The sequence below is a fragment of the Myotis davidii genome, unplaced genomic scaffold, assembly GCF_000327345.1.
Source record: "Myotis davidii unplaced genomic scaffold, ASM32734v1 scaffold699, whole genome shotgun sequence".
Classification (NCBI taxonomy): domain Eukaryota; kingdom Metazoa; phylum Chordata; class Mammalia; order Chiroptera; family Vespertilionidae; genus Myotis; species Myotis davidii.
Window position 1 is genome coordinate 2,396,359 of NW_006291007.1, and position 25,568 is coordinate 2,421,926.

At 35.0% G+C, this 25,568-nt stretch overlaps 1 protein-coding gene across 4 annotated transcripts in view; it reads right to left on the reverse strand.

Moving 5' to 3' along the window:
• Window positions 1-25,568, reverse strand: part of SUZ12 (SUZ12 polycomb repressive complex 2 subunit) — a 45,076-nt gene that overhangs the window by 11,367 nt on the left and 8,141 nt on the right. For 3 of the 4 annotated variants that reach the window (XM_006764041.2, XM_015564122.1, XM_015564123.1), the window contains 6 exons: window positions 24,645-24,713; window positions 13,858-13,907; window positions 10,157-10,242; window positions 7,921-8,152; window positions 6,495-6,588; window positions 1,672-1,777 (listed from right to left, as the gene is read on the reverse strand). In XM_006764041.2, coding sequence (XP_006764104.1) covers window positions 1,672-1,777; window positions 6,495-6,588; window positions 7,921-8,152; window positions 10,157-10,242; window positions 13,858-13,907; window positions 24,645-24,713 — 637 coding nt within the window. The remainder of the gene's footprint in view (window positions 1-1,671; window positions 1,778-6,494; window positions 6,589-7,920; window positions 8,153-10,156; window positions 10,243-13,857; window positions 13,908-24,644; window positions 24,714-25,568) is intronic. The other variant, XM_015564121.1, reaches the window with a different exon arrangement.

The following is a 25,568-nucleotide window of genomic DNA, read 5'->3' on the forward strand; positions in this document are numbered from 1 at the left end:
AACAATTCATATAAATACAACCTTTAATTTCTCATGGATAAATCTAACAAACTTAAACATTTTTATCCATATTGTCCATCTGCCCTCCAGTAAGGTTTACCAACTTATTCTTAAAGCATTATTTCAAAGTGTGTGTCCTCACATACCTAATTATAAACTATCAATCTTTAAAACTGTTGTCATACGAGCAGTCAAAAGTAATTATCTGATTCTGTTTGCATGTTTTTTAATACTACTAAGAATGAATTTGCTGGCCATCGATATTTGTTGCTTTAAGAACTGCCTGAGCTCAGCTGGTGTGGATCAGTAGTTGAGTGTCGACCAAGAGGTCACGGGTTCGATTCCTGTTCAGGGCACATAGCAGGGTTGGGAGCTCAATCCCCAGTTGGAGAGTGTGCAGGAGGCAGCCAATTGATGTTGATGTTTCTCTCTTGTAGATATTTCTATCTCTCTCTTCCTGCCTCTCTCTCTAAAATAAATAAAACATATTTTTTAAAAACATCAAAACTACCTATCCTCTACCCATTTTTCTAATTTGATTGCTTATCTTTTTGTTATTGAGTTATAAGCCTAGGTATTCGTAATAGTAGCCTTATATAAGTTACAAATATTTCCCCAACCATATTTTAAATTTAGTTATTTGCATGTAGAAACAACCCACTTTTAGTAACTTTTTATGCTTTCTACCTGTTGCACCACACTTAGAAGAGCTTTCCTCAGAACAAGATTATATGAATATTCATCTACATTTTTTTGTTATGCATTATTTATTTCTACATTTACATTTATAAGCCTTCTGGAATTTCTTAGGTCTAAGTTTATTTCCAGATGGCTAGAGACCAATTCTGTCACAATTAATGTCTTCCTTTCCCACACAGATGTACCACCAATTTTATCATGACTAAATTTCAAATGTATATGAAACCATTTCAGAACTGCTTCCTCATCTGCTTACGCCCTATCATTTAAGTTCTATTAAGTTTAGAGTGTGTTCTACCCCCTAGTAAGTAAAGGTTCTCTGGAAACTTCTCCGTAATTTTCCTTAGTATTATCACACGTTACTCTAGGATTACTTAAAACTAATTTTAAGGCTTAAAAAAATCTTTTTGAGGATTTTGCTTGTGATGGTACAGTGATCTTATATTTAGAAATAAATGACATTTTGTTGAGCCTGCCTATTTAAGAAATGTATGGATGCCTATTTATTAAGTCTCTCAGAAGAATTATGTTAAGTGTGCTTCATTTAAGTCCAGCAGACTTCTTAATAAATTTATTAGTCATCATGTTACCTGCTGTTACTATGAATGGGATTTAAAATAGCAGTTAACATTTATTGAGCACTTATTTTATGCCAGGCACAGTGCTAAACAAGCTTCATTATTTAATCCATCAACTCTATGCCTTGTTCTATAGATGAGAAAACCAAAACACAAAGCTTAAGTAACTTGCTGGATGCCACATAGCAAGGAGTGAAAATCTGAACTTGGTCTGGCTCCAAGGAGGATTCCTTCCATTAAATACTCTAAGTAGGTAAATTTTATTTGTGTTTTCCAAAGTACAAAAACAAAGGACTCTACTTCAAACATAAATTTGCATTTGAGGGAGAAAAACACCAATAAAAAAATGGGAGTTCATAACTATAACGTGCTCAACCTTCTAAATAGTCCATACCTTCCCATCAAGAATAGTCTCCCATGTTGCTCTTTTCTTGCTTATTGGACATTCTTCCATTTCCTGCATGGCTACTTCATACTCCCCATCTAAAAGCTGTAAGCGCCTGTTAGACAAACACATACACTTTAAAGTAACCTGTGTTATTATTGTAAGTACATAAATTCTATATCTTTAGATTTATAAAGCATTTATTAAATTTATCAACTAGCTTATATACCAAACAAAATTTTAAAATATACCTATACTCCATTCTTGACAAAAGCAATTTTAATGGTTTCCACTCTTAATTACTATTACTATAGAATTATTTTATTAATGCAACTACTCAGATATAACCTTAAACATTTAAAGTATAATATACCTATGGCCTCAAAACTTAGCAAGTTTTAAACACTAAATATAAAGTATGTGTGCAGGCTTTACTTGTAAAAATGGGATAGTGTTACAATACTTGCCTTAGGGGACTACTAAGAATTATGCTTCTGTTATTTTTAACTACTGTAAATATTTGAAATAGAGTTCCTGACTTTTATACTTGACCAATAAAAAAAATTATGATTACAATGACAACTCTAATAACTATAAGATCCTGGGGGCACCTGGCACATATAGGTGCTCAATAAATATTTCATGGGTAAATGAAGTACCAGCTGAATAAAAAAAACAACTAAATTATACCCATAGTATAGTTTTAATGTGTGTGTGTGTGTGTGTGTGTGTGTATAATTTACATTTTTAAACACGGGTAACACTATACTAAATAGCATTCTTCAATTATGCTCAACAATTAATTATATATAGCAAGAAGAACCTGGCTCCTCTTCATCAGTCTTAAGAAAAAATCTGTTAGGTGATAACAGCTAACATTTATCGAGTGCTTACGATGTGCCAGGCACTATTTTAAAGATTTTTACATAGTTGATTTAATCTTCCCAACAGTTCTATGAAGATGGTATTACTCCATTTTTCAGAAGAAAAAAATGAGGAACAGAGAGGTTAAATAACTTGCCTTAAGATGACACAGTAAGTAGCCAGAACTAGCAATTAAATCCAGACAATCTGTCTCCAAAGACTGACTCTTAACACAAATGACTTTGAAACTTAAGAATTTTTGCCTTGCCCTAGCCAGTTTGTTCAGTGGTTAGAGCAACAGCTTGTGCACTGAAGGGACCCGGGTTCAATTCCAGTCAAAGGCATGTACCTCGGTTGCAGACTCAATCCCCAGCCCTGGTTGGGGTGCATGCAGGAGGCAACCAATCGATGTGTCTCTTTCACATCGATGTTTTTCTCTGCCTCTCCTTCTCCCTCTCTTAAAAAAAAAAAAAAGGAACTTTTGTCTTTATGTTGTACTTGAATTTATTCCTCTTCAATAGAATGCAAAGCTATTTTAACTTAATATTTTAAAAAGCTAATTTTATTTAAATAGGTAATATATTCATATACTTCTAAATTGAAAAGAAGCTTCCCTCATGCATCTACATAGGTATATAATATTCTATTCTGATTGTATATTTGATAGGTTCGATCAAATTTACCTTCTTATCAGTAATGTATGAAGCCTTCCTCCCCCAAAGCTTGATCAATAGTGCTTTTTTTTTTTATCTCTGCCAAACTGGTAAGTGAAAAAAATGACATCTCAATGTACTTTTATATACAGATACCTTTTAATTGCTTAAGAACCACATATATATTGTGTGTGTAAACATCTATATCATATCTCTTGCCCATTCTTCAAGGGCTGTGGTATTTTTCTTTTTACTTAGTATGATCTTTTTGTATTAGAGGAATAAGACATCTATCTATAGTATGAGTTAAAATTAATTTCCCTGACTTTCATTTTTTACTTTTCTGCTTTCAGAAGTAATTTTATATTTTTGCTCAATGTGTCATACTTTTTCTATATATTTTTTTGAATTCTGATTATTCTTTAAGGAGACTTTAATTTCTGAGACTATAAAAAGAATCTTTACACATCTAACTCCCCAGATCTTGGCTTGGAAATACTTTACTAAAAGGAATCAAGATTCCTTGAAGAAATGGCCAATTCCAGAGCAGAGGTAGAAAAAGGAGAATGTAAGCTGGAAATATTTTACTACCCTAGAAAATAAGGAAAAACAAACAAAATAAAACAAACAAAAAAAAAAACTTAAGTCAAAAGAACACAGGAGCCTGCTTAGAGGTGCTTTTCCTGACCAAATTTGGGACAACTTGTACATTAAAATGAATAACCACATGAATAGAACAGATTGAATAAAAATAGAATTTGTTAATTCACTCGCCCCTTTGTTATTTTAAGTTGAGGGAAGGAGTGCTCTACTTTATAGGAAACTGCCAATAAATGTAGAAGAAATGATAGAAAGTTACCAATTGGCAACTGTCATGAGAATAATTCATTTAATCAAGAATCCTCAATGGATGCCATAGTGCTGGGTAAAAAGACATTTACCCAGTTTCATGTATTACCACAGAAATTACATACTGATTAATTACAGAGCTCAGCTGTTAGTGTGTCTTATCAATGCGACATGGTTGTAGGTTCAATCCCTGAGCAATCTCAGGGTAACCAACCGATGTCCCTCTCACACATTGATATTTCTCTCTATCTCTCCCCATCCCTTCCACTCTTCCTAAAAGTAATCAATGGGAAAATATCCTCAGGTAAGCAATACAAAATAAATTAACTAAGTAATTAAGTAATTAAAGGTAAAAGGTATTGTATAATGGAGAAATATGGTGATACCTCCTTAATCAAGTGATCAAACCTATATTATCTGTTTGTGATGTGCAAAGAATAACACTATTTAGTTCCTGCTCAAATGTTTAACCTGAATATATTCATTAAGAAACCAACCACTAAAGTCCAAATTGAGAAAATTCTTCAAACCTACAGGCCTATACTTTAAAAAAAAAAGTGTCACAAAAGGCAAACAAACAAAACCGGAGAACTATTCCAATTCAAAGGAATCTGAACAGATATGGCAACTGACAAATAACTACAGATCACAGTCCTCAATTGGGGGTAAAGGGTAAAGAGCTATATAAATGACATTATTTGGGTTAATTGGGGAGACAGTATTATATTATGTTAAATTTCCTTAATATGATAGGTGTATTGAGATTGTGGAGGGAAATGTTCTTGTTCTTACGAGACACACCCTGAAGTATTCAGCAGAAATGGAGTATCACAAACTTTCAAATCATTCATAAAAAACAAAGTATACACTCACAAATAAAGCAAATGTGGTAAAATGCTAAAAACTGATGAATTTAGATGAAGGCTCTATGGGCATTAATTACCTGTATTGTTCTCACAACATTTTTGTAAGTTTGGAAATTTTCAAAGTAAGTTGAAGGGAAATTCTCCCATGGTTTTTTCATAGTTTTTATCATTAAATAAAAAGCAGTATTTCACATGTGAATGTTAAAAAAAGTTAATATATATGTAAGGTATAATATATGTTAATAATTTAAAAAATAATTCAACATACCTCCCCATCCTGCCTAAAATAGAACATTTCCCAACATCAATAAAGCCCAGTGTGGCATATCCTCATTGCTTCTCCCACAGACATAACCACTATCTCCTAGTACATGATTGTTATTTTCCATTTAAATCTTTGATCCACATTCAAATTTCCGACTTTAAAAAGACTATATTTGTTCTGCCAATAGTAATATAGTGATATTAAGTGATATATTCTAAGACAACATGGTACCCACATTTTGTGGTATTATTCCTAATCATCTTTGCTTTCCTATTAAAAGTCTTATACCTTTCTTTACATGGTGACTAGTAAGTGATAATATTACAGCAACAATCTAGTACTTTTTAAAGAATACAAGGAATGTACTAGTTGCTACACTCAGTTCTTTATCCTGTACTTGACAGTGAACTACCAGTGAGCAGCCTGGAGCCAGACATATGTCACGTTATAGGTTTCACCTCCAATCCTGTCTAAAAAGAAACTGCAGCCCTGACCAGTTTGGCTCAGTGGCTAGAGCGTCGGCCTGTGAACTGAACAGTCCCAGGTTCGATTCTGGTCAAGGGCATGCACCTTGGTTGTGGGCACATCCCCAGTAGGGGGTGTGCAGGAGGCAGCTGATCGATGTTTCTCACTCTCTATCCCTCTCCCTTCCTCTCTGTAAAAAAAAATCAATAAAATATATTTTTTTTTTTTTAAAAAAGAAACTGCATTTGCCTCCTAGATCATCTTTTACTGGCAATTAGATGCTTTATTCCCAAATGAAAACTGTTGAGATAATTATAAATCCAAGTGTTCTTTGCTACCCTGTGCCAAATGTACATAGAGCCATACAATGATTACACACAATTTTCTTCCTTAATTTTAGTAATTACATAACCTCAAAATTTGCACAGGACCCACTGCATTCAGGTCTCTACTCATATATTACCCTCTCTGAGGCTTTCTGTGTAAAACAACCATTTATTCTCTTTATTTTTCTTCACAGCACTCACCACTAAGTGACATCAGTTGATATAATTTTTTGAAGGGGTGGTGTATGTTTCCTCCACTAGAAGTTCCATGAAGGCAGAGATTTCATTGCCTTTTCACTACCTAGAACAGTATCTGACAGGGTAGACACTCAAAAACACTTGCCAAATAATCTTAACTGAGCCATTCAAATAGTTCCTCATCTGTGTTTATTGTTTTCTATGTGATAAAGAGAAAAATTTTTTTTTTCAGTCATTAAGAATAAAGAGAAACAAAGGCAAAGAAATAGTATCACCACTACATTCGACTTTGGGATAAAAAGATGTTCAGAACATTACGGGAACCTCACTTGTCCATCAGCGTTACCTGTTTTTATCAAATACTGTCATTTGTGCCACAAATGTCTTTTCCCCATCTTCACGGTTTCGTTTTCTTCTAGCTGGAAGTTCTTCATTGACATCTGAATTTGATAAACATTTCTCATGAATAAAATATCCAAGCGCAAATGTCCTATTTATGATATACAACCCCTTATTTATCCCAAATGAGGTACAAATTACACTAAGTTGCAGTATAATATGCAGACTTACATGCTTCTAATGTTTTTATGATATGTATGAATGTCCTTTTTGACATTCATTGACAGTAACCCCGTATCTATTGAGAATAATCTTGACCTTGCTAGGCAAGAAGAAAAAAAACACATCCTCATTCATGGTTTTTTTCAAGAACTTCAAAGGGTACTTAAAGGTTCAAACATTAGCCCAGCTGGTGTGACTCCGTGGTTGAGTGTCAACCCATGAACCGGGAGATCAAAGTTCAATTCCCAGTCAGGACACATGCCTGGGTTGCAGGCTCAATCCCCAGGAAGGGGCATGCAGGAGGCACCGATCAACGATTCTCTCTCATCATTGATGTTTCTATCCCTTTCTCCCTCTTTCTGAAATCAATAAAAACATAGTTTTAAAAAAAGATTCTGTATACCACCTAAAAAAATAAAAAAACTCAAAGATTAATACATGGATTTTTCAACTGCAGAGGTGGGTGACATGGGGTTGGTTAGGCACCCCTAACCCCCGCATTGGTTCAACGGTCAATTGTATTTATTTGTATTTGTCTATCTCCATACTCTAGGTTGTGAGCCTATGGAGGATAAAACTGGATGTTTTAATCAATTTTGTATCCCCAGCACCTATATGTTGGTTGAATGATTACCTCAAAGGTGGATTCAGAACTGTTGGGATATACATAACAAACAAGTATAATAAAATATTAATTGCACAATCTATGTGTTGAATGTGAGGATATTGGTGTTCACAAATTCTTTTGATTGTTCTGTATACATGAAATTTTCCACAATAAAATGTTGAGGTGGTAGTGAATTTATTGTTTGCTGTGAGGCTAATTTGAAATTCCGATTTTTCCCATCCAGTGTTCAATTTATTATTTTACTGTATGAAGTATGTTTCGCCATGTAATAATGAGAACTTTACAAATTAAATACCTAGTACAGCACAATAGCCAAGAGCCTGGGCAATCTACCATAAAATTATCTCATTAGACTATCAGAGACTTGCAAATAAAAGCAATGCTATTAGAAAACATGCAATTCAGTTCTAGTTCTGCATCATTTTTTTCCCATGGAATGGCAGTCTTAAAAAATTATTACAATAACTAAAAAAGAAATAGTACAAAATTATGAATACTTTTAAGATACACTGGTTCAATAATTTTCATTAGCCACTGTAATCTCCTATGATAAAATCTAGTTATATTATTAAAATAAAATTACCAATATTTTCATTGGTTTCTCCATTCAACATTCCATTAAACTCTCTTCTTCCTGGACGAGTCACTCTAAATAGCAATGAGTAAGACTTCACCATATGGCTGTTACTAGGTTCAAATTCATTACTGGAAACTGCAAGGGATGGGAAATTTCCAGGTTTTGTTTGATTGAGGTCAGGATTCAAAGGCACCTGCTTTTTACCTGTAGGAACTTGCCTTATTGGACAACTTACATCCTGCAAAAGTAAAGATTATTAAATTATATTTATTTATATACATGCAATTATTAGAATTATAATAAACTTGTAATCACAGTTATAGGAAACATGCTATAGGCCAAGATTCCCAAATGACATACTAAAATTCTAACCATAGTTGTGAAATTGTGATGAAGCAAAAACAAAATTTGGAACAAGTATATTCCAAATATTACCACATATGAGGATTTCTCCAATATGTTGAAAATAATGATACAGTATATCCAATATTTAGCTGATAATCTAAAAGTTCTAAATTAGAAATATGAAATTAAAATCATGCTTAAAACATTAAACTTGTTAATCTTATCCCTTAAATTTTATATTTTAACAAAAAGATAGATAAGACCATTAGAAACGAAAAGAGAATTATAATCTCACTGTCAACATTATGACATAAGTAAATTCATTTAAATATGTGTTTAACAGAGGCAATATTCATCTTACGAGTAACGTTCTGTAATCATATAACTAGATTTATAGAGCATAGTTGAAAAATTAGAAGATGCAAAAGACCTTTAAAACAAGAAAATATAGTACATATTTCATTATAGCTTTTTAAAATGAATAAATGTTTATGGTTAAAAAAAGTCTAATCCACAGAAGAGTATAAAATGAAAAATGTTTCTCACACCCCCCAGATCTTACCCTCCAGAGATGACTAATATTAGTATATCCATCTTTCCAAGAAAATATTTATGCCTATTATTTTTAAACATAAAAAGGATACTATAGGTATATTCACATATTTTTGCCTAAATCAAAATATATATTAAAGAATTTTCACATCACCGCATGTCATATGTGCATGGGAGTTGGAGGCACAGAAAGTGGTATTTCTTAACTGCAAAGTTTTTAATATATATTTACTCTGCCATCTCTTGTCACCTTAGTCTATCCATACCAATGCTCCAGCAGTTTTCAAGTCCTGTATCACCTTACTATGATTTTGGAATAACATCAGCAATAGGAACTTCAAAATATCCAAGGACTTGACTTAAGGCTACTAAAAGTCTATCTGTTGGCTTTTGTGGGTTGTCCAGGAAATTTAACCATTATAACACTTGTTTTTATGACAATACTTTCATCTATATATATAAAGAGCCAGGGGCCATCACAACCAAATGGACGACCGAACAGGCTGAGTGGGGTGACAAGGCTGGCAGGGGGGTTAGTGAGGGATGACTAAACGACTGAGCAGCAGGCTGCGTGGGGTGACCAGGCCGGCAGAGCGGGGCAGTGAGGGGCAACCAGGCCAGCAGAGAGGGCAGTGCAGGATGACCAGGCCAGCAGAGGGGAGCAGTGAGGGGCAACCAGGCCAGCAGGCAGAGGCGGTTAGGGGTGATCAGGGGGGCCAGCAGGGGCGGATCAGGCAGGCAGGCAGGTTAGCAGTTAGGAGCCAGCGGTCCTGGAATGTGAGAGGGATGTCCAACTGCATCTGGAAATCCCCCGAGGGGTCCCAGATTGGAGAGGGTGCAGGGTGGGCTGAGGGGGGGAACCCCACCCCTGTGCATGAATTTTGTGCACCAGGCCTCTAGTCTTATAATAAAAACTTGAAGCAATAATATGAACAAGTTAATGGCTAATAACGCTAGCAACAGAATTTCTTAGCCTGAGGATTATTTTTGAAAAAAAGAATCCTTTTGGAAAAACTCTCTCTTAGCCCTTATTTAAAATTTCAATGGGTGTAAGAAGAGACTTAAGTAGTAGGGAAGTAACGGAATTTATGTCTTAAAATGTTAAAAGATAGCTTCTTCCCTTCATTGTCAGACTCCTACAGGAGAAAGTTTTATGCATATACCTACAGCCAGACTAGGAAAACACACAGATCTGGGAGGTTGGCAAAGAGGTTATCAGTTTTACAATTCAGGCACTAACATATTTAAAAGCTTTCAAGGTTTAAATACAAAGTATATACACATGAACATATTCAAATTTTAAAAATTATCTTACTTAATCTACCAATATCATTGTATATGTTACCTTTCTTTTTTTGTGGCAAACTTTCACAAGCAGGACTTCCAGAGTAACAGAATTTTGTTCATTTTCTGAGTTTTGTGATGGCTTATCTAAATAGAAAAATCAACATTTCAAATGTATTTTTAAAAATATATAAATACAGTACTCATTTTCCTAAGAAGTCTAGAAATTTCTAATAAAAAAGACTTCTCAGAATTTTATTCATTCTTTTCTTCCGTTTGTTAATCCTCACTCGAGGATACCTTTTCCATTGATTTTTAGAGACAGTGGAAGCGAGGGGAAGAGACAGAGAGAAGTATCTATGAGAGAGAGACACATCGACTGGTTGCCTCCACACGTGCCCTGACTAGGGCTGGGCATCGAGCCTACAATTGAGGTACATGCCCTTGACCAGAATTGAACCCAGGACCCTTCAGTCTGTAGGCCGAAACTCTAACCACTGAGCTACCAGCTGGGGCCAAAATCAGTTTCAAATGTGCAGCAAACTCTTAATAAGCCTTTACATATAAAGTCATTTAAATAAACCTTTCACAAGACAATTGTAATTCCCTTCTTATATACTGATTTTCTTTTCTCCCCCCTAAATTGTTTTAATTATTGATTTTAAAGAGAGAGAGTGAAGGAAGGAGGGAGGGAGGGCCAGGGAGAGAAAGATAGAAACATTGACCTGTTGGTTGTACCTATTTATGCATTCACTGGGTGACCTGGGATTGAACTGAAACCTTGGCATATCAGGATCATGCTCTATCCTGCTAGGGCCTGTGATTTTCTTTTCATTCAGATAATGGCTCAATTATTTTAATTAAAACTAAAAAGGCTTACTGATTACTTCTGCTATAAAGATTTAACAATTATAATAATAAAAGAATATAATAAACTGCAATTGTAAAAAAAAAAAAAGACAAATATAGTTAAAGCTTCTTGATGGAAAGCACCAATAAAATAGTTCAGGAGAAAAAAACAACTAAATGTTCAGGAAAGGCAACCACACACAGAATAAATATTTAAAAAAATTTTTCCCTTCTCCCAATATCATTAAAAAATGATGTAGTTTAAGATACATTTAAATTAAACCAATTACTATTATACATGTTTCACTTTGAATACAGAGATGTTAAACTAAAAAATCTTTGATTTGACTCAAGACCAAAGAGATAAAAAAAATGAATTTAAAAAAAGTTACATAAGCATATTATCATTTCAAAATAAAAATATCTATTTTTGGCCTTTTTATGAGAATTTCTCTAGCAGCGGTTCTCAACCTGTGGGTCGCGACCATCAGAAAACACATATAGCATATCAGGTATTTACATTACGATTCATAACAGTAGCAAAATTAATTATGAAGTAGCAACAAAAATAATTTTATGGTTGGGGGTCACCACAACATGAAGAACTGTATTAAAGGGTCACAGCATTGGGAAGGTTGAGAACCACTGCAAGGAATCTCTTGGCTCACAAAGGTTTAAGTATTTTAATTTTAAAATATATTCTGTATTACCTATACCAATTAACAAATTATTTTCCATAATTTGACTTTATTTTTATTTTTTAAATGTTTTCATTGACTTTTTTAGAGAGAGGGAGAAGGAGAGACAGAAATATCGATGAGAGAGAAACATCGATCAGCTGCTTCCTGCAGGCCCTTTACTGGGGATTGAGCCCACAACCTGGGTAGGTGCCCTGACTGGGAATTGAACCAGTGACCTCAGTTCATGGGTCGATGCTCAACCATTGAGCCACACTGGGCCATAGCTTGTCTTTAAAACCTAAAGCCTGAATAGGTCAAAATTTTAAATATTTAGTCATTCATCAAGTTTCAGTATTATGTGGAAGAATTATAATAAATGAATCTATAAACATACAGAAATAAAATAATTTTTGTCCTGAGATTCTGGACAAGTTTTCACTTAAAAAGTGTGCATAAAATGAATTTGAATCAGTCTATTTGAAAGTTATATCCACGATAAAAACACTTTAATATAGCAAAAATAATCCAATGGCTAAAATCCAGTAACAAAATATTACTCTCCAAACATTACTTACTCTAAAAATAGCATCCTAATAATCTTTGTGTATTCATTCTAAGCAGTTTCAAATAGTAACTGCTAAAAAAAGTCTTCATTTAAAAAACAAAGAAAAAATAATCAGATTTTAGAGACCTGGCTGTTGGTTTTCTATCCTGGTTTCTTAGAAATATTATTTCTTCCCTGGTCAGCATGGCTCAATGGTTGAGCTCTACCCAGGAACCAAGAGATCACTGGTTCGATTCTCAATCAGGGCACATGCCCAGGTTGCTGACTCGATCCAGTTTCTCTATGGATGTTTCTATCTATCTATCCCTGTATCTTCCCTCTCTCTAAAAGTCAATAAAAACATTGAAAAAATTACTTCTTAAAAAAAACCAACAACCTATAACAATACTTTGAATAGACAGGAGAGGCAATGTATCTATCTGCTTCTTCCCAAATTTCACTAATTTGATTATAATGGGAAATTATTTTCTGGTCACAGAATTATCAACAGAGTCTACTTTCTCATTTACTTAAGTGATATCAAGGAAAAATAAAAGATTCAAGTGAATTAAAGCAATTTTTGAACTTTACACATTTTGTCATGCAGACATGAGAACAGTTTAATCAAGCTACTTTTCAATTAATTTAAACTAATTAATTCAACTAAAATTAATTCAACTAAGTTAATATTAACTAACAAAATAATAATGATCAGTAAATATTATTCAATTACTATCAATTACTAACTTTAGTGATGGAGAGTTTATGTATGTTTTACGTAATTCTGGGAACAAAGGGTTCACAAACCTACAAAATTCAAATGATAAGTTTCTTAAGTGTTAGAGTCCATGTACTTTAAAAGTATCACAAAAAACTAGATCATGATTGGAAATAAAGACTCTATAAGATTATAAATGGGTTAGGGGGGAAAAAACACAAAAGTGCTACTCAAGTTACTCCTATACAAAATATGGACCAGATCTAAAGCAAAACTAGAAAGAAGTTATACTAGCTGCCAATAGAGATATGAACTGAGCTCATAATTGTTATGTAAAAAAAGCTGGCGATCAAACTGTTCTAATACAATCATTTTGTTTATTAAACTATTTGGGGTTTTTTAGCAGGACAGCAATCTTCTTTCTTTTTTAAAAAATATGTTTTTATTGATTTTGAGAGAGAAGAAAGGAAAGGGAGAGAAACATGGATGAGAGAGGAACATCTTTGGTCGGCTGTCTCCTGCATGGCCCCTACCAGGTAGTGATCCTGCAACCAAGGCATGTGCCCTGACTGGGAATTGAACTGGCAACCTCTGGGCACATGGGTTGACACTCAGAACTACTGAGTTACACACCACTTGGTGCTTTATGAAAATGTAGACTCTTAAACTCCATCCTAGTAGATCTGAGTCTTTGTAGGGCCCAGCTATATGGATTTTAAAAAGTGCCAAGATATATTCAGAAGCACTAAAACTTGAGAACCACTAAATTTTAAAGAGTTGCAAGTTACATCTTCCACATCCCATTATTCACTACATAAAGCAATAATGGAAAGCACTGGAGAAGTCAACTAACGAGAAGTTTAACATTTATCAGACTCAACTTCTTTCCCATTTTATAAATTTACACATAAAGTAATATTTTAATTCACAATGGTGTTTTGTTAGAATGCCAATATGTTTAAAGTACATACCATTTTTGTGGAAGAAACCAGTAAAGGTAAGCTGCAGATGAGCTGACAAGCTAAACAGAACAAACAAAACATTTATCACTTTAATGCTCTATAATAAAAATAGCCTAGACTTTAAAATATAACATTAAGATCAAAGCTACTTCAGATAATTTATAAGTATTTGATTTTCTTATTCTTAACTCGATTCAAGCCCATGACTCCATGTTTTCCATTAAGTATGACATCTGAAATAGTGTCTACACATTAAAAATCAAACAAATATCACACACAAAAATGGAAACACCAAAGGATTAAGGCAGATAAAAATAGACCACCGAATGAGAGGCAAAGATAATTTACTATGCTTTAGTGTTATACCTATAACATAGGAACAAGTTTCCCTTCCCACCCCACAATTTTTTTTTATAAGGGTTGCTGAGTCCATACAAAAGTGTCTGAATATTCCAAAGCTATGGGAATTCAACCTTCTAACAAATATAAAAAACCATCACTTTCTACTTCAATCAGGGGTGGGTATAATACACAATTACAAATGACTATTTCAACATGTCATTTCCACTAGTAGTTTTAGAAGCAATAGAATAGGAAAAAGAATAAATTACAAAGATACTATTTGTTTTGAAAGTATCTACTCACAATGAAAAACGATTAAGATGGGATAGAATAGAAACATCTACAGGCTTTTATAGTACCTTTAAACCACAAAATAAAACAATCTATTTGTTGATCAGAAGCCATCCATAACTTTCCAGAATACTTTCTGTAGTGTGATAGATCCCAGACAGGGAGGGGGCTAGAGAGAATAGATGTTGGAGAAAGGGAAGCAGTACTGATCTCTTACTCAAGAAACTGACTAGGGTAATCCCCCTAGCTGGTATGGCTCAGTGAATAGAGCATCAGCCTGTGAGGGTCCCAGGTTCAATTCTCATCAAGGACACCTAACCTCAGTGTGTGGAAGACAACCAATCACATCCATATTTCTCTGTCTCTCCCCCTCCCTTCCACTCTCTCTAAAAATCAATGGATGAGGATTAATGAAAAAGAAAAAGAGCCCTAGCCAGTCTGGCTCAGTGTATAGAGTGTTAGCCTGCAAACTGAAGGGTCCCCGGTTTGATTCTGATCAAGGGCACATGCCTGAGGGCCTGCTGGAGGCAGCCTATCAATGATTCTCTCCCATCATTGATGTTTCTATCTCTCTCTCCCTCTACCTTTGTATCTGAAATCAGTAAAAATATTTTTTGAAAAAGGGCTGGAGGGGATAGATGGTGGGGGGAGACAACATATGTAATACTTTCAACAATGAAGATTTTAAATGAATAAATTTACTATGCCCTAGCTGGTTTGGCTCAGTGGACAGAGCATCTGCCTGTGGACTGAAGGGTCCTACGTTCAACTCCGGTCAAGAGCACATGCCCGGATTGCAGGCTCGGTCTCCAGTGGGGGGGCATGCAGGAGGCAGCCAATTAATGATTCTCTCTCATCGTTGATGTTTCTATCTCTCCCCCTCTCCCTCTCCTTTGGTCTCTGAAATCAATAAAAAAATAACACGAAGATAATGTAAGGAGCCTCTGGGACAGCTTCAAGTGTACCAACATCAGAATTATAGGGGTGCCAGAAGAAGAAAGAGAGCATGATATTGAAAACCTATTTGAAGAAATCATGACAGAAAACTTCCCCTACCTGGTGAAAGAAATAGACTTACAAGCCCAGGAAGCACAGAGAACCCCAAACAAAAGGAATCCAAAGAGGACCACACCAAGACACATCATAATTAAAATGCCAAGGGTAAAAGACAAAGAGAGAATCTTAAAAGCGGCAAGAAAAAAACAGTTAGTTACTTACAAGGGAGTACTCATACGAATGTCAGCTGATTTCTCAACAAAAAACTATGCAGGCCAGAAGGGAGGGAGTGGACTGACAATTCTTGGGGGGAAAGGGGTGTGAGGGTGCAGGAAGAGACTGGACAAAAATCGTACACCTATGGATGAGGACAGTGGGGGGGTAAGGGCAGAGGGTGGGGTGGGAACTCGGTGGAGGAGAGCTATGGGGGGAAAAAAAGAGGAACAACTGTAATAAACTGAACAATAAAGACTTAATTTAAAAAAAAAGTCTCCCTTTATTAAAAAAAAAAAAAATTTACTAGTGAAAGAAAAAGGCATAAGGATCCATAAAGGGTATGGGTTGTTTTTCGGTTAAAAAAGATGGTGATAATCTAGGCATTCTTATAAGAAGGGGGAAAGAGGTATACAGGGTATCCCAAAAAATATATATACATGCTTTGAATAATTATAAAGGAAGTGTTCGTGAAAATACATTTCATTTTCAAAATGTAGTAGAATCTACAGACATTGTGTATCCATTTTTTGGGCACACGCTGTATAAAGACACTGAAGCAAGATAGTGTTAAGGAGCATGTAATGATTGGAATTACAGAATTTACACATATTGGAAAATAATACGTTAGTCACAACCAGCCTATCCTATTCTTATTTACTTCAGTTAAAAAACCTACAGGCTAAAACCAGGTTAATTTTGTTAAAAACACCATGTAATATTCCTTTCTCCAAATTTTCTAATGAGTCCTTAGCTGCCAAATCTTTTGTCTTACTGTTGTCTACAATATGGCTCCCATTTGTTTTATCACCACTAAAGCCTTATATACGAAAATAGATTACAATGATAACACAGAGTAGGAAAATAGATGAGAATGATTAATTAGAAACAGAAAATTCAAGTTTGAATTTTGGCTTTAGTTATTAGCTGTGACCCGAGATCTGTAAAATGAGAAAATGACCTCTTAGGACTGAGTCTTACATAAAACCAATCCCCAACCATCCCAGAGCTTTATAACCAGAGAGCTTAATTTCCTTTATAAGCACTTCTATTTACCATTTTTTGTCACTATTTTTTTCACAAAGGTTCTCTTTCAACAATCATTTTATTATATCAGCAGCCCTAGAACCTAGCAGTATCTTGATAAATACTTCTATCAACAAGAGGCACTTGATAAATACTTTTTATAAGGATAATGATATCCTCCCAAGAATAGCAAGATTTTTAAGGTCAATGTAATTGCCATTACACTGTGGTACTTACAGTATTATTTACATTGGTTTTATAGGAAATGTGATTTTTAACTTCCAATTTTAAAATGCCAGAAACACCTTGACCTACTCCAAAAAATATTTTAAATCAATGTCGCTCAAAATGTAGTCTGCAAACTGAGGTCTCATTGGGGAAACTTACCACTCCAGAACAAGGTAAGAAATGAAGAACAAGACTTTAAAAACAAGACTTTAAAAACTTTTATGGACATTTAATATTGCCATAATTTACAAGCATGTGATTAGTGTATTTACACAAGTATCCATCTACAAAAAGATGGGAAAATAAAAACAAATAGAAAGGTCCTTCACTACAGAGGGTCTGAGACAGTTTTTAAATGGTATATTTTGAGTTAAGTGAGATGCAAGCACATTCAGCCATCATTTTAACATTATTTCTCTGAGAAAATAAATTCCTCATTTCAATTACCAATTTAAAAAATAACTCTGGGAATGTAATTTGCTATGCACATCTTCTCCTCTTCTCTCTCTTAAAAGTAAACACTGATTTGCACCTACAATAAAAGTAACAATAAGGCCTAGTTGATCTCTTCCACAGGTGGTTTCATCAAAGGAAAAAGGCCAGTTTTCTTCCCCTTCCTGATTTACCCTCTTCCCTCTCTGATGGCTACTGTATTTACATCTTAATTAATTAAGCTAGATCAGAAAAAGGGGAAGGAAAAGAAACATGTAGGATTGATTAGTCAGGCATATTTGGTTTTAGGCTGTACAGAGTCCAGATGATCAGTAGTAAGATATCAGGTAAGAATTTGGTTCATCTTTGTTATGTGTTTCCTATATCTCCTGAGGAAGCAAGTAACAAAGCAATGGGAAACTAGATGAGGAATTTGAAATTCTGAGATAAGATTCCAAGCACAAATATCTGACAATTGCAAAGCAGTCGGTAGAATGAGGTTAATTTAAATTCATAAAGAATTAACATTTTTGAAATGAGATTCATATAGGAAACTCAAATTTTAATAATAGCCAAGCACCACAGAAAGACCAAAATTTTCATGCTAGAAAGACACCAACATTAATGCTTCTAGTTTGGTACACATTAATCTGATAGTGGCAAGTATAAGGTTTCATTTCTAGGGTCAAAACTTTATTACCTCATAGCAGGACAAGTTTCATGATAAACTATTTGGCACCTACTTTGTTAGATGTTAGTTACCTAACTCTTCTTATACATTTCATGCTATCTATAATAATAAAAGCATAATATGCTAATTAGACCGGATGTCCTTCCGGACAACCTTCCAAATGAAGCCAGGGCTGTCAGGGAAGCCCGGGTCCTGGGTGCCAGAGGGAAGCCAGTGCTGGCAGCTGTGGGAAGGAAGGCCTACTCTTGCATGAATGTTGTGCATCGGGCCTCTAGTAATGTATAAAGCTGAGAAATTGATGACTGCTCCAAGCCCATTATTTTGGAATCCAGTTTCTTTTGAAGTTCAGACACAAGAATGGGAGCCCTTTATAGTGAGAAGATAAAGTTGAATGGAAGGAATCCATTACATATAAATCAACCGCCTTATAGAAATACTATGGACAAACATAGAGGAATTATTGTCAACACCCATATTTTACAAAGGAACATTTTTTTTTACAAAGGAACATCCTTAGGAGTACCCCAAAACCACTTAAATTTTAAGAATCAGATATGCTCAGCAGTGATTGATATGGCACCTTCAGAAATAGGTATGTAAAAAGAAATTTATGGTTCCAGGTTCTGAAAAACATCTAAAACTCAAGCATGAAAAGATGGTAATTTGAAAACAACTTCAAAATGTACACTGAAGGCAGCCAAACTGTCAAAACATTAGATCTTACTAATGATGGAAAAGACATACAGTCAACTTAAGCAGCAGCCTAAAGTTTTAAAAATGCAGCTAAATTTCTAAAAGAGGATAGGGAAGTACCTTTAATGTAATATATCTACTTAAAATAATTTATTGCTTTCTTAGGATGAAGACCAACATTCTTAAATAGCCTACAAGGTTCTGCATTATCTGGCCAAGGCCATCTGCTTTAGCCTCATTTAATGCCACTCTCCCTGACAGCTACCCTGGCCTCAAATGACATATGTATAATATTTCCTTTATCTAGAATCAGCTATCTGCTCATCCTCTTGCCCTATTTAGTCCTATATTATCTTTCAAATCTCAGTTCATTTTTCCAGAAAAGCCCTCCCTGACCACTATTTCCAAAGCCAACATCTTAAAGAGCTGGTTCTCTTGCTTTACACACTCAGTTTCCCTATAGTTTTCTTTCCCAGCATTTATTTATATTTATTATATGATTTTGTCTTTTCCCCCCTAAATGCCAATGATTTTCATAAAGGCTGGGTCTTCATCTTTTTTGCTCACCATTATATCCCCTAGGACCGTGGTCGGCAAAGTGCCGCTAGCGAGCCACATGCGGTTCTTTTGGCCCCTTGAGTGTGGCTCTTCCTAAGCCTTAGGAGTACCCCAATTAAGTTAATAACAATGTACCTACCTATATAGTTTAAGTTTAAAAAATGTGGCTCTCAAAAGAAATTTCAATCGTTGTACTGTTGATATTTGGCTCTGTTGACTAATGAGTTTGCCGACCACTGCCCTAGAAGATAGTGTACCACTTCCCAAACACTATATATATTAAGTAAATGGTAATCCCAGAAAAAAATAGATCTGGGCCTTGTAATAGTACAAAAAGATGCTTACAAAAGGAAGATTTCTAATTCTAAAGCTTAGGCTGTAATAACAACTATAGAAAGTGATGAAAGACATTTACCTTATTAACCTACTAATACCAGAGGTTGGAAAATATCCCTAGTAAAAGTTGTAGTTCAGTTATCTTTTGAGGGGACTTCTCCAGCTACTAACAGTGGACCAGGAATGAAAGATGGTTAAGGGGAAGAGAGAGAAGACATTCTGCTTCTCATCTCGCCTAAGGAAATACTTTTGGAAGCAGCTCCAATTTGGAAATCTTTTCATGCTGACCTTTCTGCTAGTGGAGATGCACTTATAAATCAGGAGTTATAGTAATTCCAAAATTGGTAGGATTAATAATACAATTGACCCCAGGGATCCTGCTAGGATAGAAAACTACAGAAATACCAGAGATTTATTCCAATAAGCCATAGTGTTTGATCAAAACCCAAAGTAAACAAAAAGCCCACAATAAACTTAAGTGCCAGATACAAGAGCTAGAGAGGACAGGATATAAAACATTCTGAAAAGAAAATAAAGATATTTTAAATATAATCACACCAAAAAAAAGCAAGAGGAAACATCAGTATAAACTTGGGAGACTAGAGTGAGACAACTATAAATTTCTAAGATTTGCTCATTGCTGTGGAATTTTCAGAAGCTATTTTTCAAGAAAAGAAGCAATATTCATCAATGGTAGGCTTTAAAACTGAGTTTTAAAGTTACAGATGACAATTCTGGTCTATTGTCATACACTGACCAACACCTTAAAGAAGTAAAAACCATGAAATACCTGTATTTTTCTTTTTTAATATTTATTCCATTGATTTTAGAAAGTGAAAGGGTAGGGGCAAGGGAGAGGGGGGAAACATCACTGTGAGCGAGTCACATCAATTGCTGCCTCTTGCACATACCCCAACTGGAGCAGGGAACCTGCAATCAAGGTATGTGCCCTTGACCAGAATCGAACCCACAATACTTTGGTTCGAGGATTGATGCTCTAACCCAGGGATGGGCAAACTTTTTGACTCGAGGGCCACAATGGGTTCTTAAACTGGACCAGAGGGCCGGAACAAAAGCATGGACGGAGTGTTTGTGTGAACTAATATAAATTCAAAATAAACATCATTACATAAAAGGGTACAGTCTTTTTTTTTTTTTTTTTAAGTTTTATTCATTTCAAACGGGCCGGATCCAGCCTGCGGGCCGTAGTTTGCCCATGGCTGCTCTAACTACTGACCAATACTTGCCAGGGCAATGTTATTCTTTTTCTATCAGCCCCTTCCCCTAATACAGGAGTGGGGAACGTCTGGCCCGCAGGCCATAAAGGCCACAAAAACAGTTGGTTTGGTTCTGCTAAGGCATTAGGAGTTAATTAAATGTTTGATCAAATATAGCAGGCTAATTTTTAAGTTGCTCATTTTGTATGGCCCGAGAATGATGTTATAAATTTCCAAATGGCCCTTGGCAGAAAAAAGGTTCCTCACCCCTGCCCTAGTAAATTTCTGCAATTATCTGTGACTAGTAAGACAACTATTTATCTAGAGTAGAAATTACATTAAAAAAATCCTGAAACAGCAACTTCATTTAGCATGGATAATGCTGGGAATTTGGTTTGGTTTATACGTCACTATAAATGTCATAAATAGGCCAGGCATTTCATTATTCTAACTTTTGGGCTGTAGTACTATGTTATTTTTGTATATTTTGATATTTCTCTGGAACTTTGGAGCTTTTTTGTGATATTCCCCTAGAACTTAGTAGCATGAAATACATCGTGTTTGGGAGTGGAGCTATTACAACTTTGGAAGTGCTAAAAGAACATAAGTTACAATAGAAGACTCCCATATTACAGCTGTTGAACAAATCCAGGAGGCAATTAAACTGATCAAGATTCCTACATCTGAAATCGTACAGAATAAAAATATAGATGGAAGACTTTTTTGTATATGATTTAAAATGTTAACTACTAGTAATTAATGTTATGGAACAACAAAGATTTGTTTTGTTCTAAGAGAATTTGATCAACTATTTTACAAGCAAAGTTTTTAGTGCTGGCATTATATATTGGTGTCTAAGAAACATTTTACAATCCTGTGTAATAAATTTAGTAAACAATAGGAGTATACCTAATTTGAGATGAAGAATACACTGAAGTCATTTAACAAATATAAGGCTTTGGAGGTAAACTTAAAATGAAAGAATTTCCCGCCGAAACCGGTTTGGCTCAGTGGATAGAGCGTCAGCCTGCGGACTGAAAGGTCCTAGGTTCGATTCCGGTCAAGGGCATGTACCTGGGTTGCGGGCACATCCCCAGTGGGAGATGTGCAGGAGGCAGCTGAACGATGTTTCTCTCTCATCGATGTTTCTAACTCTCTATCTCTCTCCCTTCCTCTCTGTAAAAAATCAATAAAAATACATTAAAAAAAAAAAAAATTTCCCAATTCGTTTTAGTGACTCCAGGAGCACCACTGAGACATTTGGGGGGTGTGGGTTGAAGCAGCTAGCACATTAACTCAATACTTCCCCTTGGTCTGAAGTGCTTTTGCTGGGTATTAAGCATGGTCAGCTCCAACAGAGTTAGGTTTTAAAAAATAAAATAGCGCCTGGCCAGTGTAGCTCAACAGTTGAGCATCGACCCATGAACCAGGAGGTCATGATTCAATTCCTGGTCAGGGCACACGCCTGGGATGCGGGCTTGATCCCTGGTGGTGGGTGTGCAGGAGGCAGCCCCTTTCTCTCTCTGAAATCAATTAAAAAAAAAAAGGAAAATCTTGGGGGTTGAAATATCCAACTCAATGAAATATCCCAGCTGGATCTTAAAGACTGAAAAAGTTGTTTTTCAAAATAACAAGCAGGAATTCTATGCAAATCTCTAATGTTGCTATGAGCTGGTTATATTATTGGTCTTATTATTGAACCCACTGGGTCAAAAAGAACAAAATTATTGTCATTATTCAAAAATAATTAACCAGCACATTCTATCTTCCTCATAAGACTCCCTACTCCCTCTAAATATTACTCCCTGTAATATTTATCTAAGACAGCGGTTCTCATCCTGTGGGTCGCGACCTCTTTGGGGGTTGAACGACCTTTTCACAGGGGTCGCCTAAGACCATCGGAAAACACATATATAATTACAAATTGCTTTTGTGATTAATCACTATGCTTTAATTATGTTCAATTTGTAACAATGAAATTGGGGGTCACCACAACATGAGGAACTGTATTAAAGGGTTGCACCATTAGGAAGGTTGAGAACCACTGATGTAAGACAATGTCACAAAGAGATCGTAATACGGTTTAAGCAGTGATGAAGGTAGAAGTTTGAAAGAGAAGATGAAAAGGGTTAAATGTTCTTTTCTTGGTTCATTCTTCCTTCTCACCTGAACCCTGAAAGACCTGAAGGGCAAACTATTAAGGTGTTCAGGAGAAAAGCAGCAGGGAGGTCAGAACACAGCTTCCACTTTAAGTAAAAAAGGCCTTGAGGATCCCAAGAGCTTTGTCCAGGGTAAATGACCAGACAAGAATATGGAATAAAAATTCAAGCAAAGAATAGAGTGCACATGCACTGGGAATATTCCTGCATTGAAAGGTGCTTCGTAGGCAGGAATAGATTAAGTAAAGATCAGTGATTTCAGTTTCTAGAACAGACCATCAAAGCTTATTTACAAGTCAGGATTGCCTAGATATGGAAATAGAAATTACACTTTTGTCTTACAAGATTGCAGGATATAAAATAAAAAATGTGATTTTATAATTCAAGTAACAAAATATTCTAATTCAAAAGCCAAACTTTAAAGATAAGCATCTGCAAAAATGACATCTTACACCAGTCACCAAAATGAGAAACCATACACAAAGCATCATTAAATCAGTGCGTAGCCTATACAAATATGTAAGATATGATTTAAAACTTCAAAAGAAAAAGAGCCCTAATTGGTTTGGCTCAGTTGGCAGAACGTCGGCCTGTGAACTGAAGGGTCCTGGGTTCGATTCCGGTCAACGGCACATGCCCAGGCTGCGGGCTCCATACCCAGTACGGGGTGTACAGGAGGCAGCCAATCAATAATTCTCTCTCATCATTGATTGTTTCTATCTCTCCTTCCCTCTCCCTTCCTCTCTGAAATCAATAAAAATATGTTTCAAAAAAGAAAAAGAAAAATCCACTGTGGCAACTTTTTCAACTTTTTTTTTTAAACCTAGTATTTTTAGTTTTGCATTCTCCCTAAAATGAGTCAATGAATGAATACCACCTAAGTTCCTGTTTCTCTTTAGAATAGTATTTAACTTTCTTTAGTTTACATATAAAAGACTAAATAGAATAATACCATCTAGGAGTGGAAACATACTATCTAGCCTAGGCAGCTATTAGGACATTTTGGAAATTAGTTCTGGGTATCACGTCTGAAAACATACAATAAGTAGATTCTGCCCAAATTGTCAAATTTATTAAACTACCATGTTATAAACATATTTTTTGAATACAAAATGAAGTTAGGAATATTTTGCCTGAATGATGTAAATAAGGGGAAAGACAAAATGGGAAAAAAAGAGAGCCTCTCTCAGATGTGAAAATGATACTTAGAAGAGATATGCTGCTGTGAGGCACCTGGCACAGCACCTAGCATATAGTTAAATAAATGTGAGTCTCCATCCCTCCTTATATGAATTATAACATTAACACCAACTGCAGAAGTTACAGAAATTGGGATTTAAAATTTAAGAAACTGGAAATAGAGATAACTGATAATGAACATAGCTGCCTTAGAAAGCACTGAGTTCTCAGTATTGGAGGTATTCGAGATGAGGCTTACGGATTCTCTGCCAGGGATGGTATAGAGGAAGTAATTCCTGATTTGTGTAAGAATTTGGACCAAGTGACCTCTAAGGTTCCTTCTAACTCCTTATAATATTGAGGTAATCACTAGGGAAAAGATCACTATCATTTTACTCTTTCCTCAAGTATGTCACTTAATGTAGGTTATCTTACCTATGAGATTCTTGCTCTCCTTTCATTTTCTCTACTTTTGATAACATATCATCAACTTTAAACGTTTTCCTGGAAGAAACAGATAAACAAAATAATCACTTCTCAACTGGGAAAAACAGATTACACTTTATTGTTACTATAATAGGCAAGTTGGAAATCTGATTATTATTTTTAATAAGGTAAATTATGGCTAGCCATAACAATGCATATTCCTGAGATAGTGTATGTTGTAATACAGCAGACAAACCTTCAAGTACCATCTCAAATGCTAATTTTTCCATGAAACCTTTTGTAATTATTCCCAAACCTTAATTGGGGTTATTTCTCCTTACCTATGGCACATAGGTTTATAATTATTTTAACACTTAGTTTCCTAAATATGAAATTTGTATAAATATTTTATTTCTCCTGCTATATTATAAGCTCCTGGTTGACAGAGATTGCTTTTTTTCAAGGAAAGTCATATAATGCTTGGCATAGTGCCTACATAAGGTAGATATTCAAGCATCTGTTGGACTGAGCCAAACAAATGCAAATTATGTATATTTTGAAACATTCATCCTTTTATTAAGTAACCTGACAAATATGTGCTAGCACTATCACATAAAAATGAATATTCTATAAAAAAATATATAAAATTAAAAATATCCTCAAAGATTATTATCAATGGCTAACATTACACAATGTCATTAAAGAGATGGTTGTCGTCATCATGAAAAAATTTTGAAGTTTAAGGAACATACCCATCAAATCATAAAAATATTACTAGCTTTTAACTTGACAAGTTTAAGAGAAAAGAGTAATTTTTCCACAAACTAGGAACTTAAATCAAGTACTTAAGAATGCAATTTAAGAATGGATTCTAAAACAAGCCTCATCTTAAGCTTGTTTTCTATAAATGTTCTAGAAGTAGAGGCTAAAAGT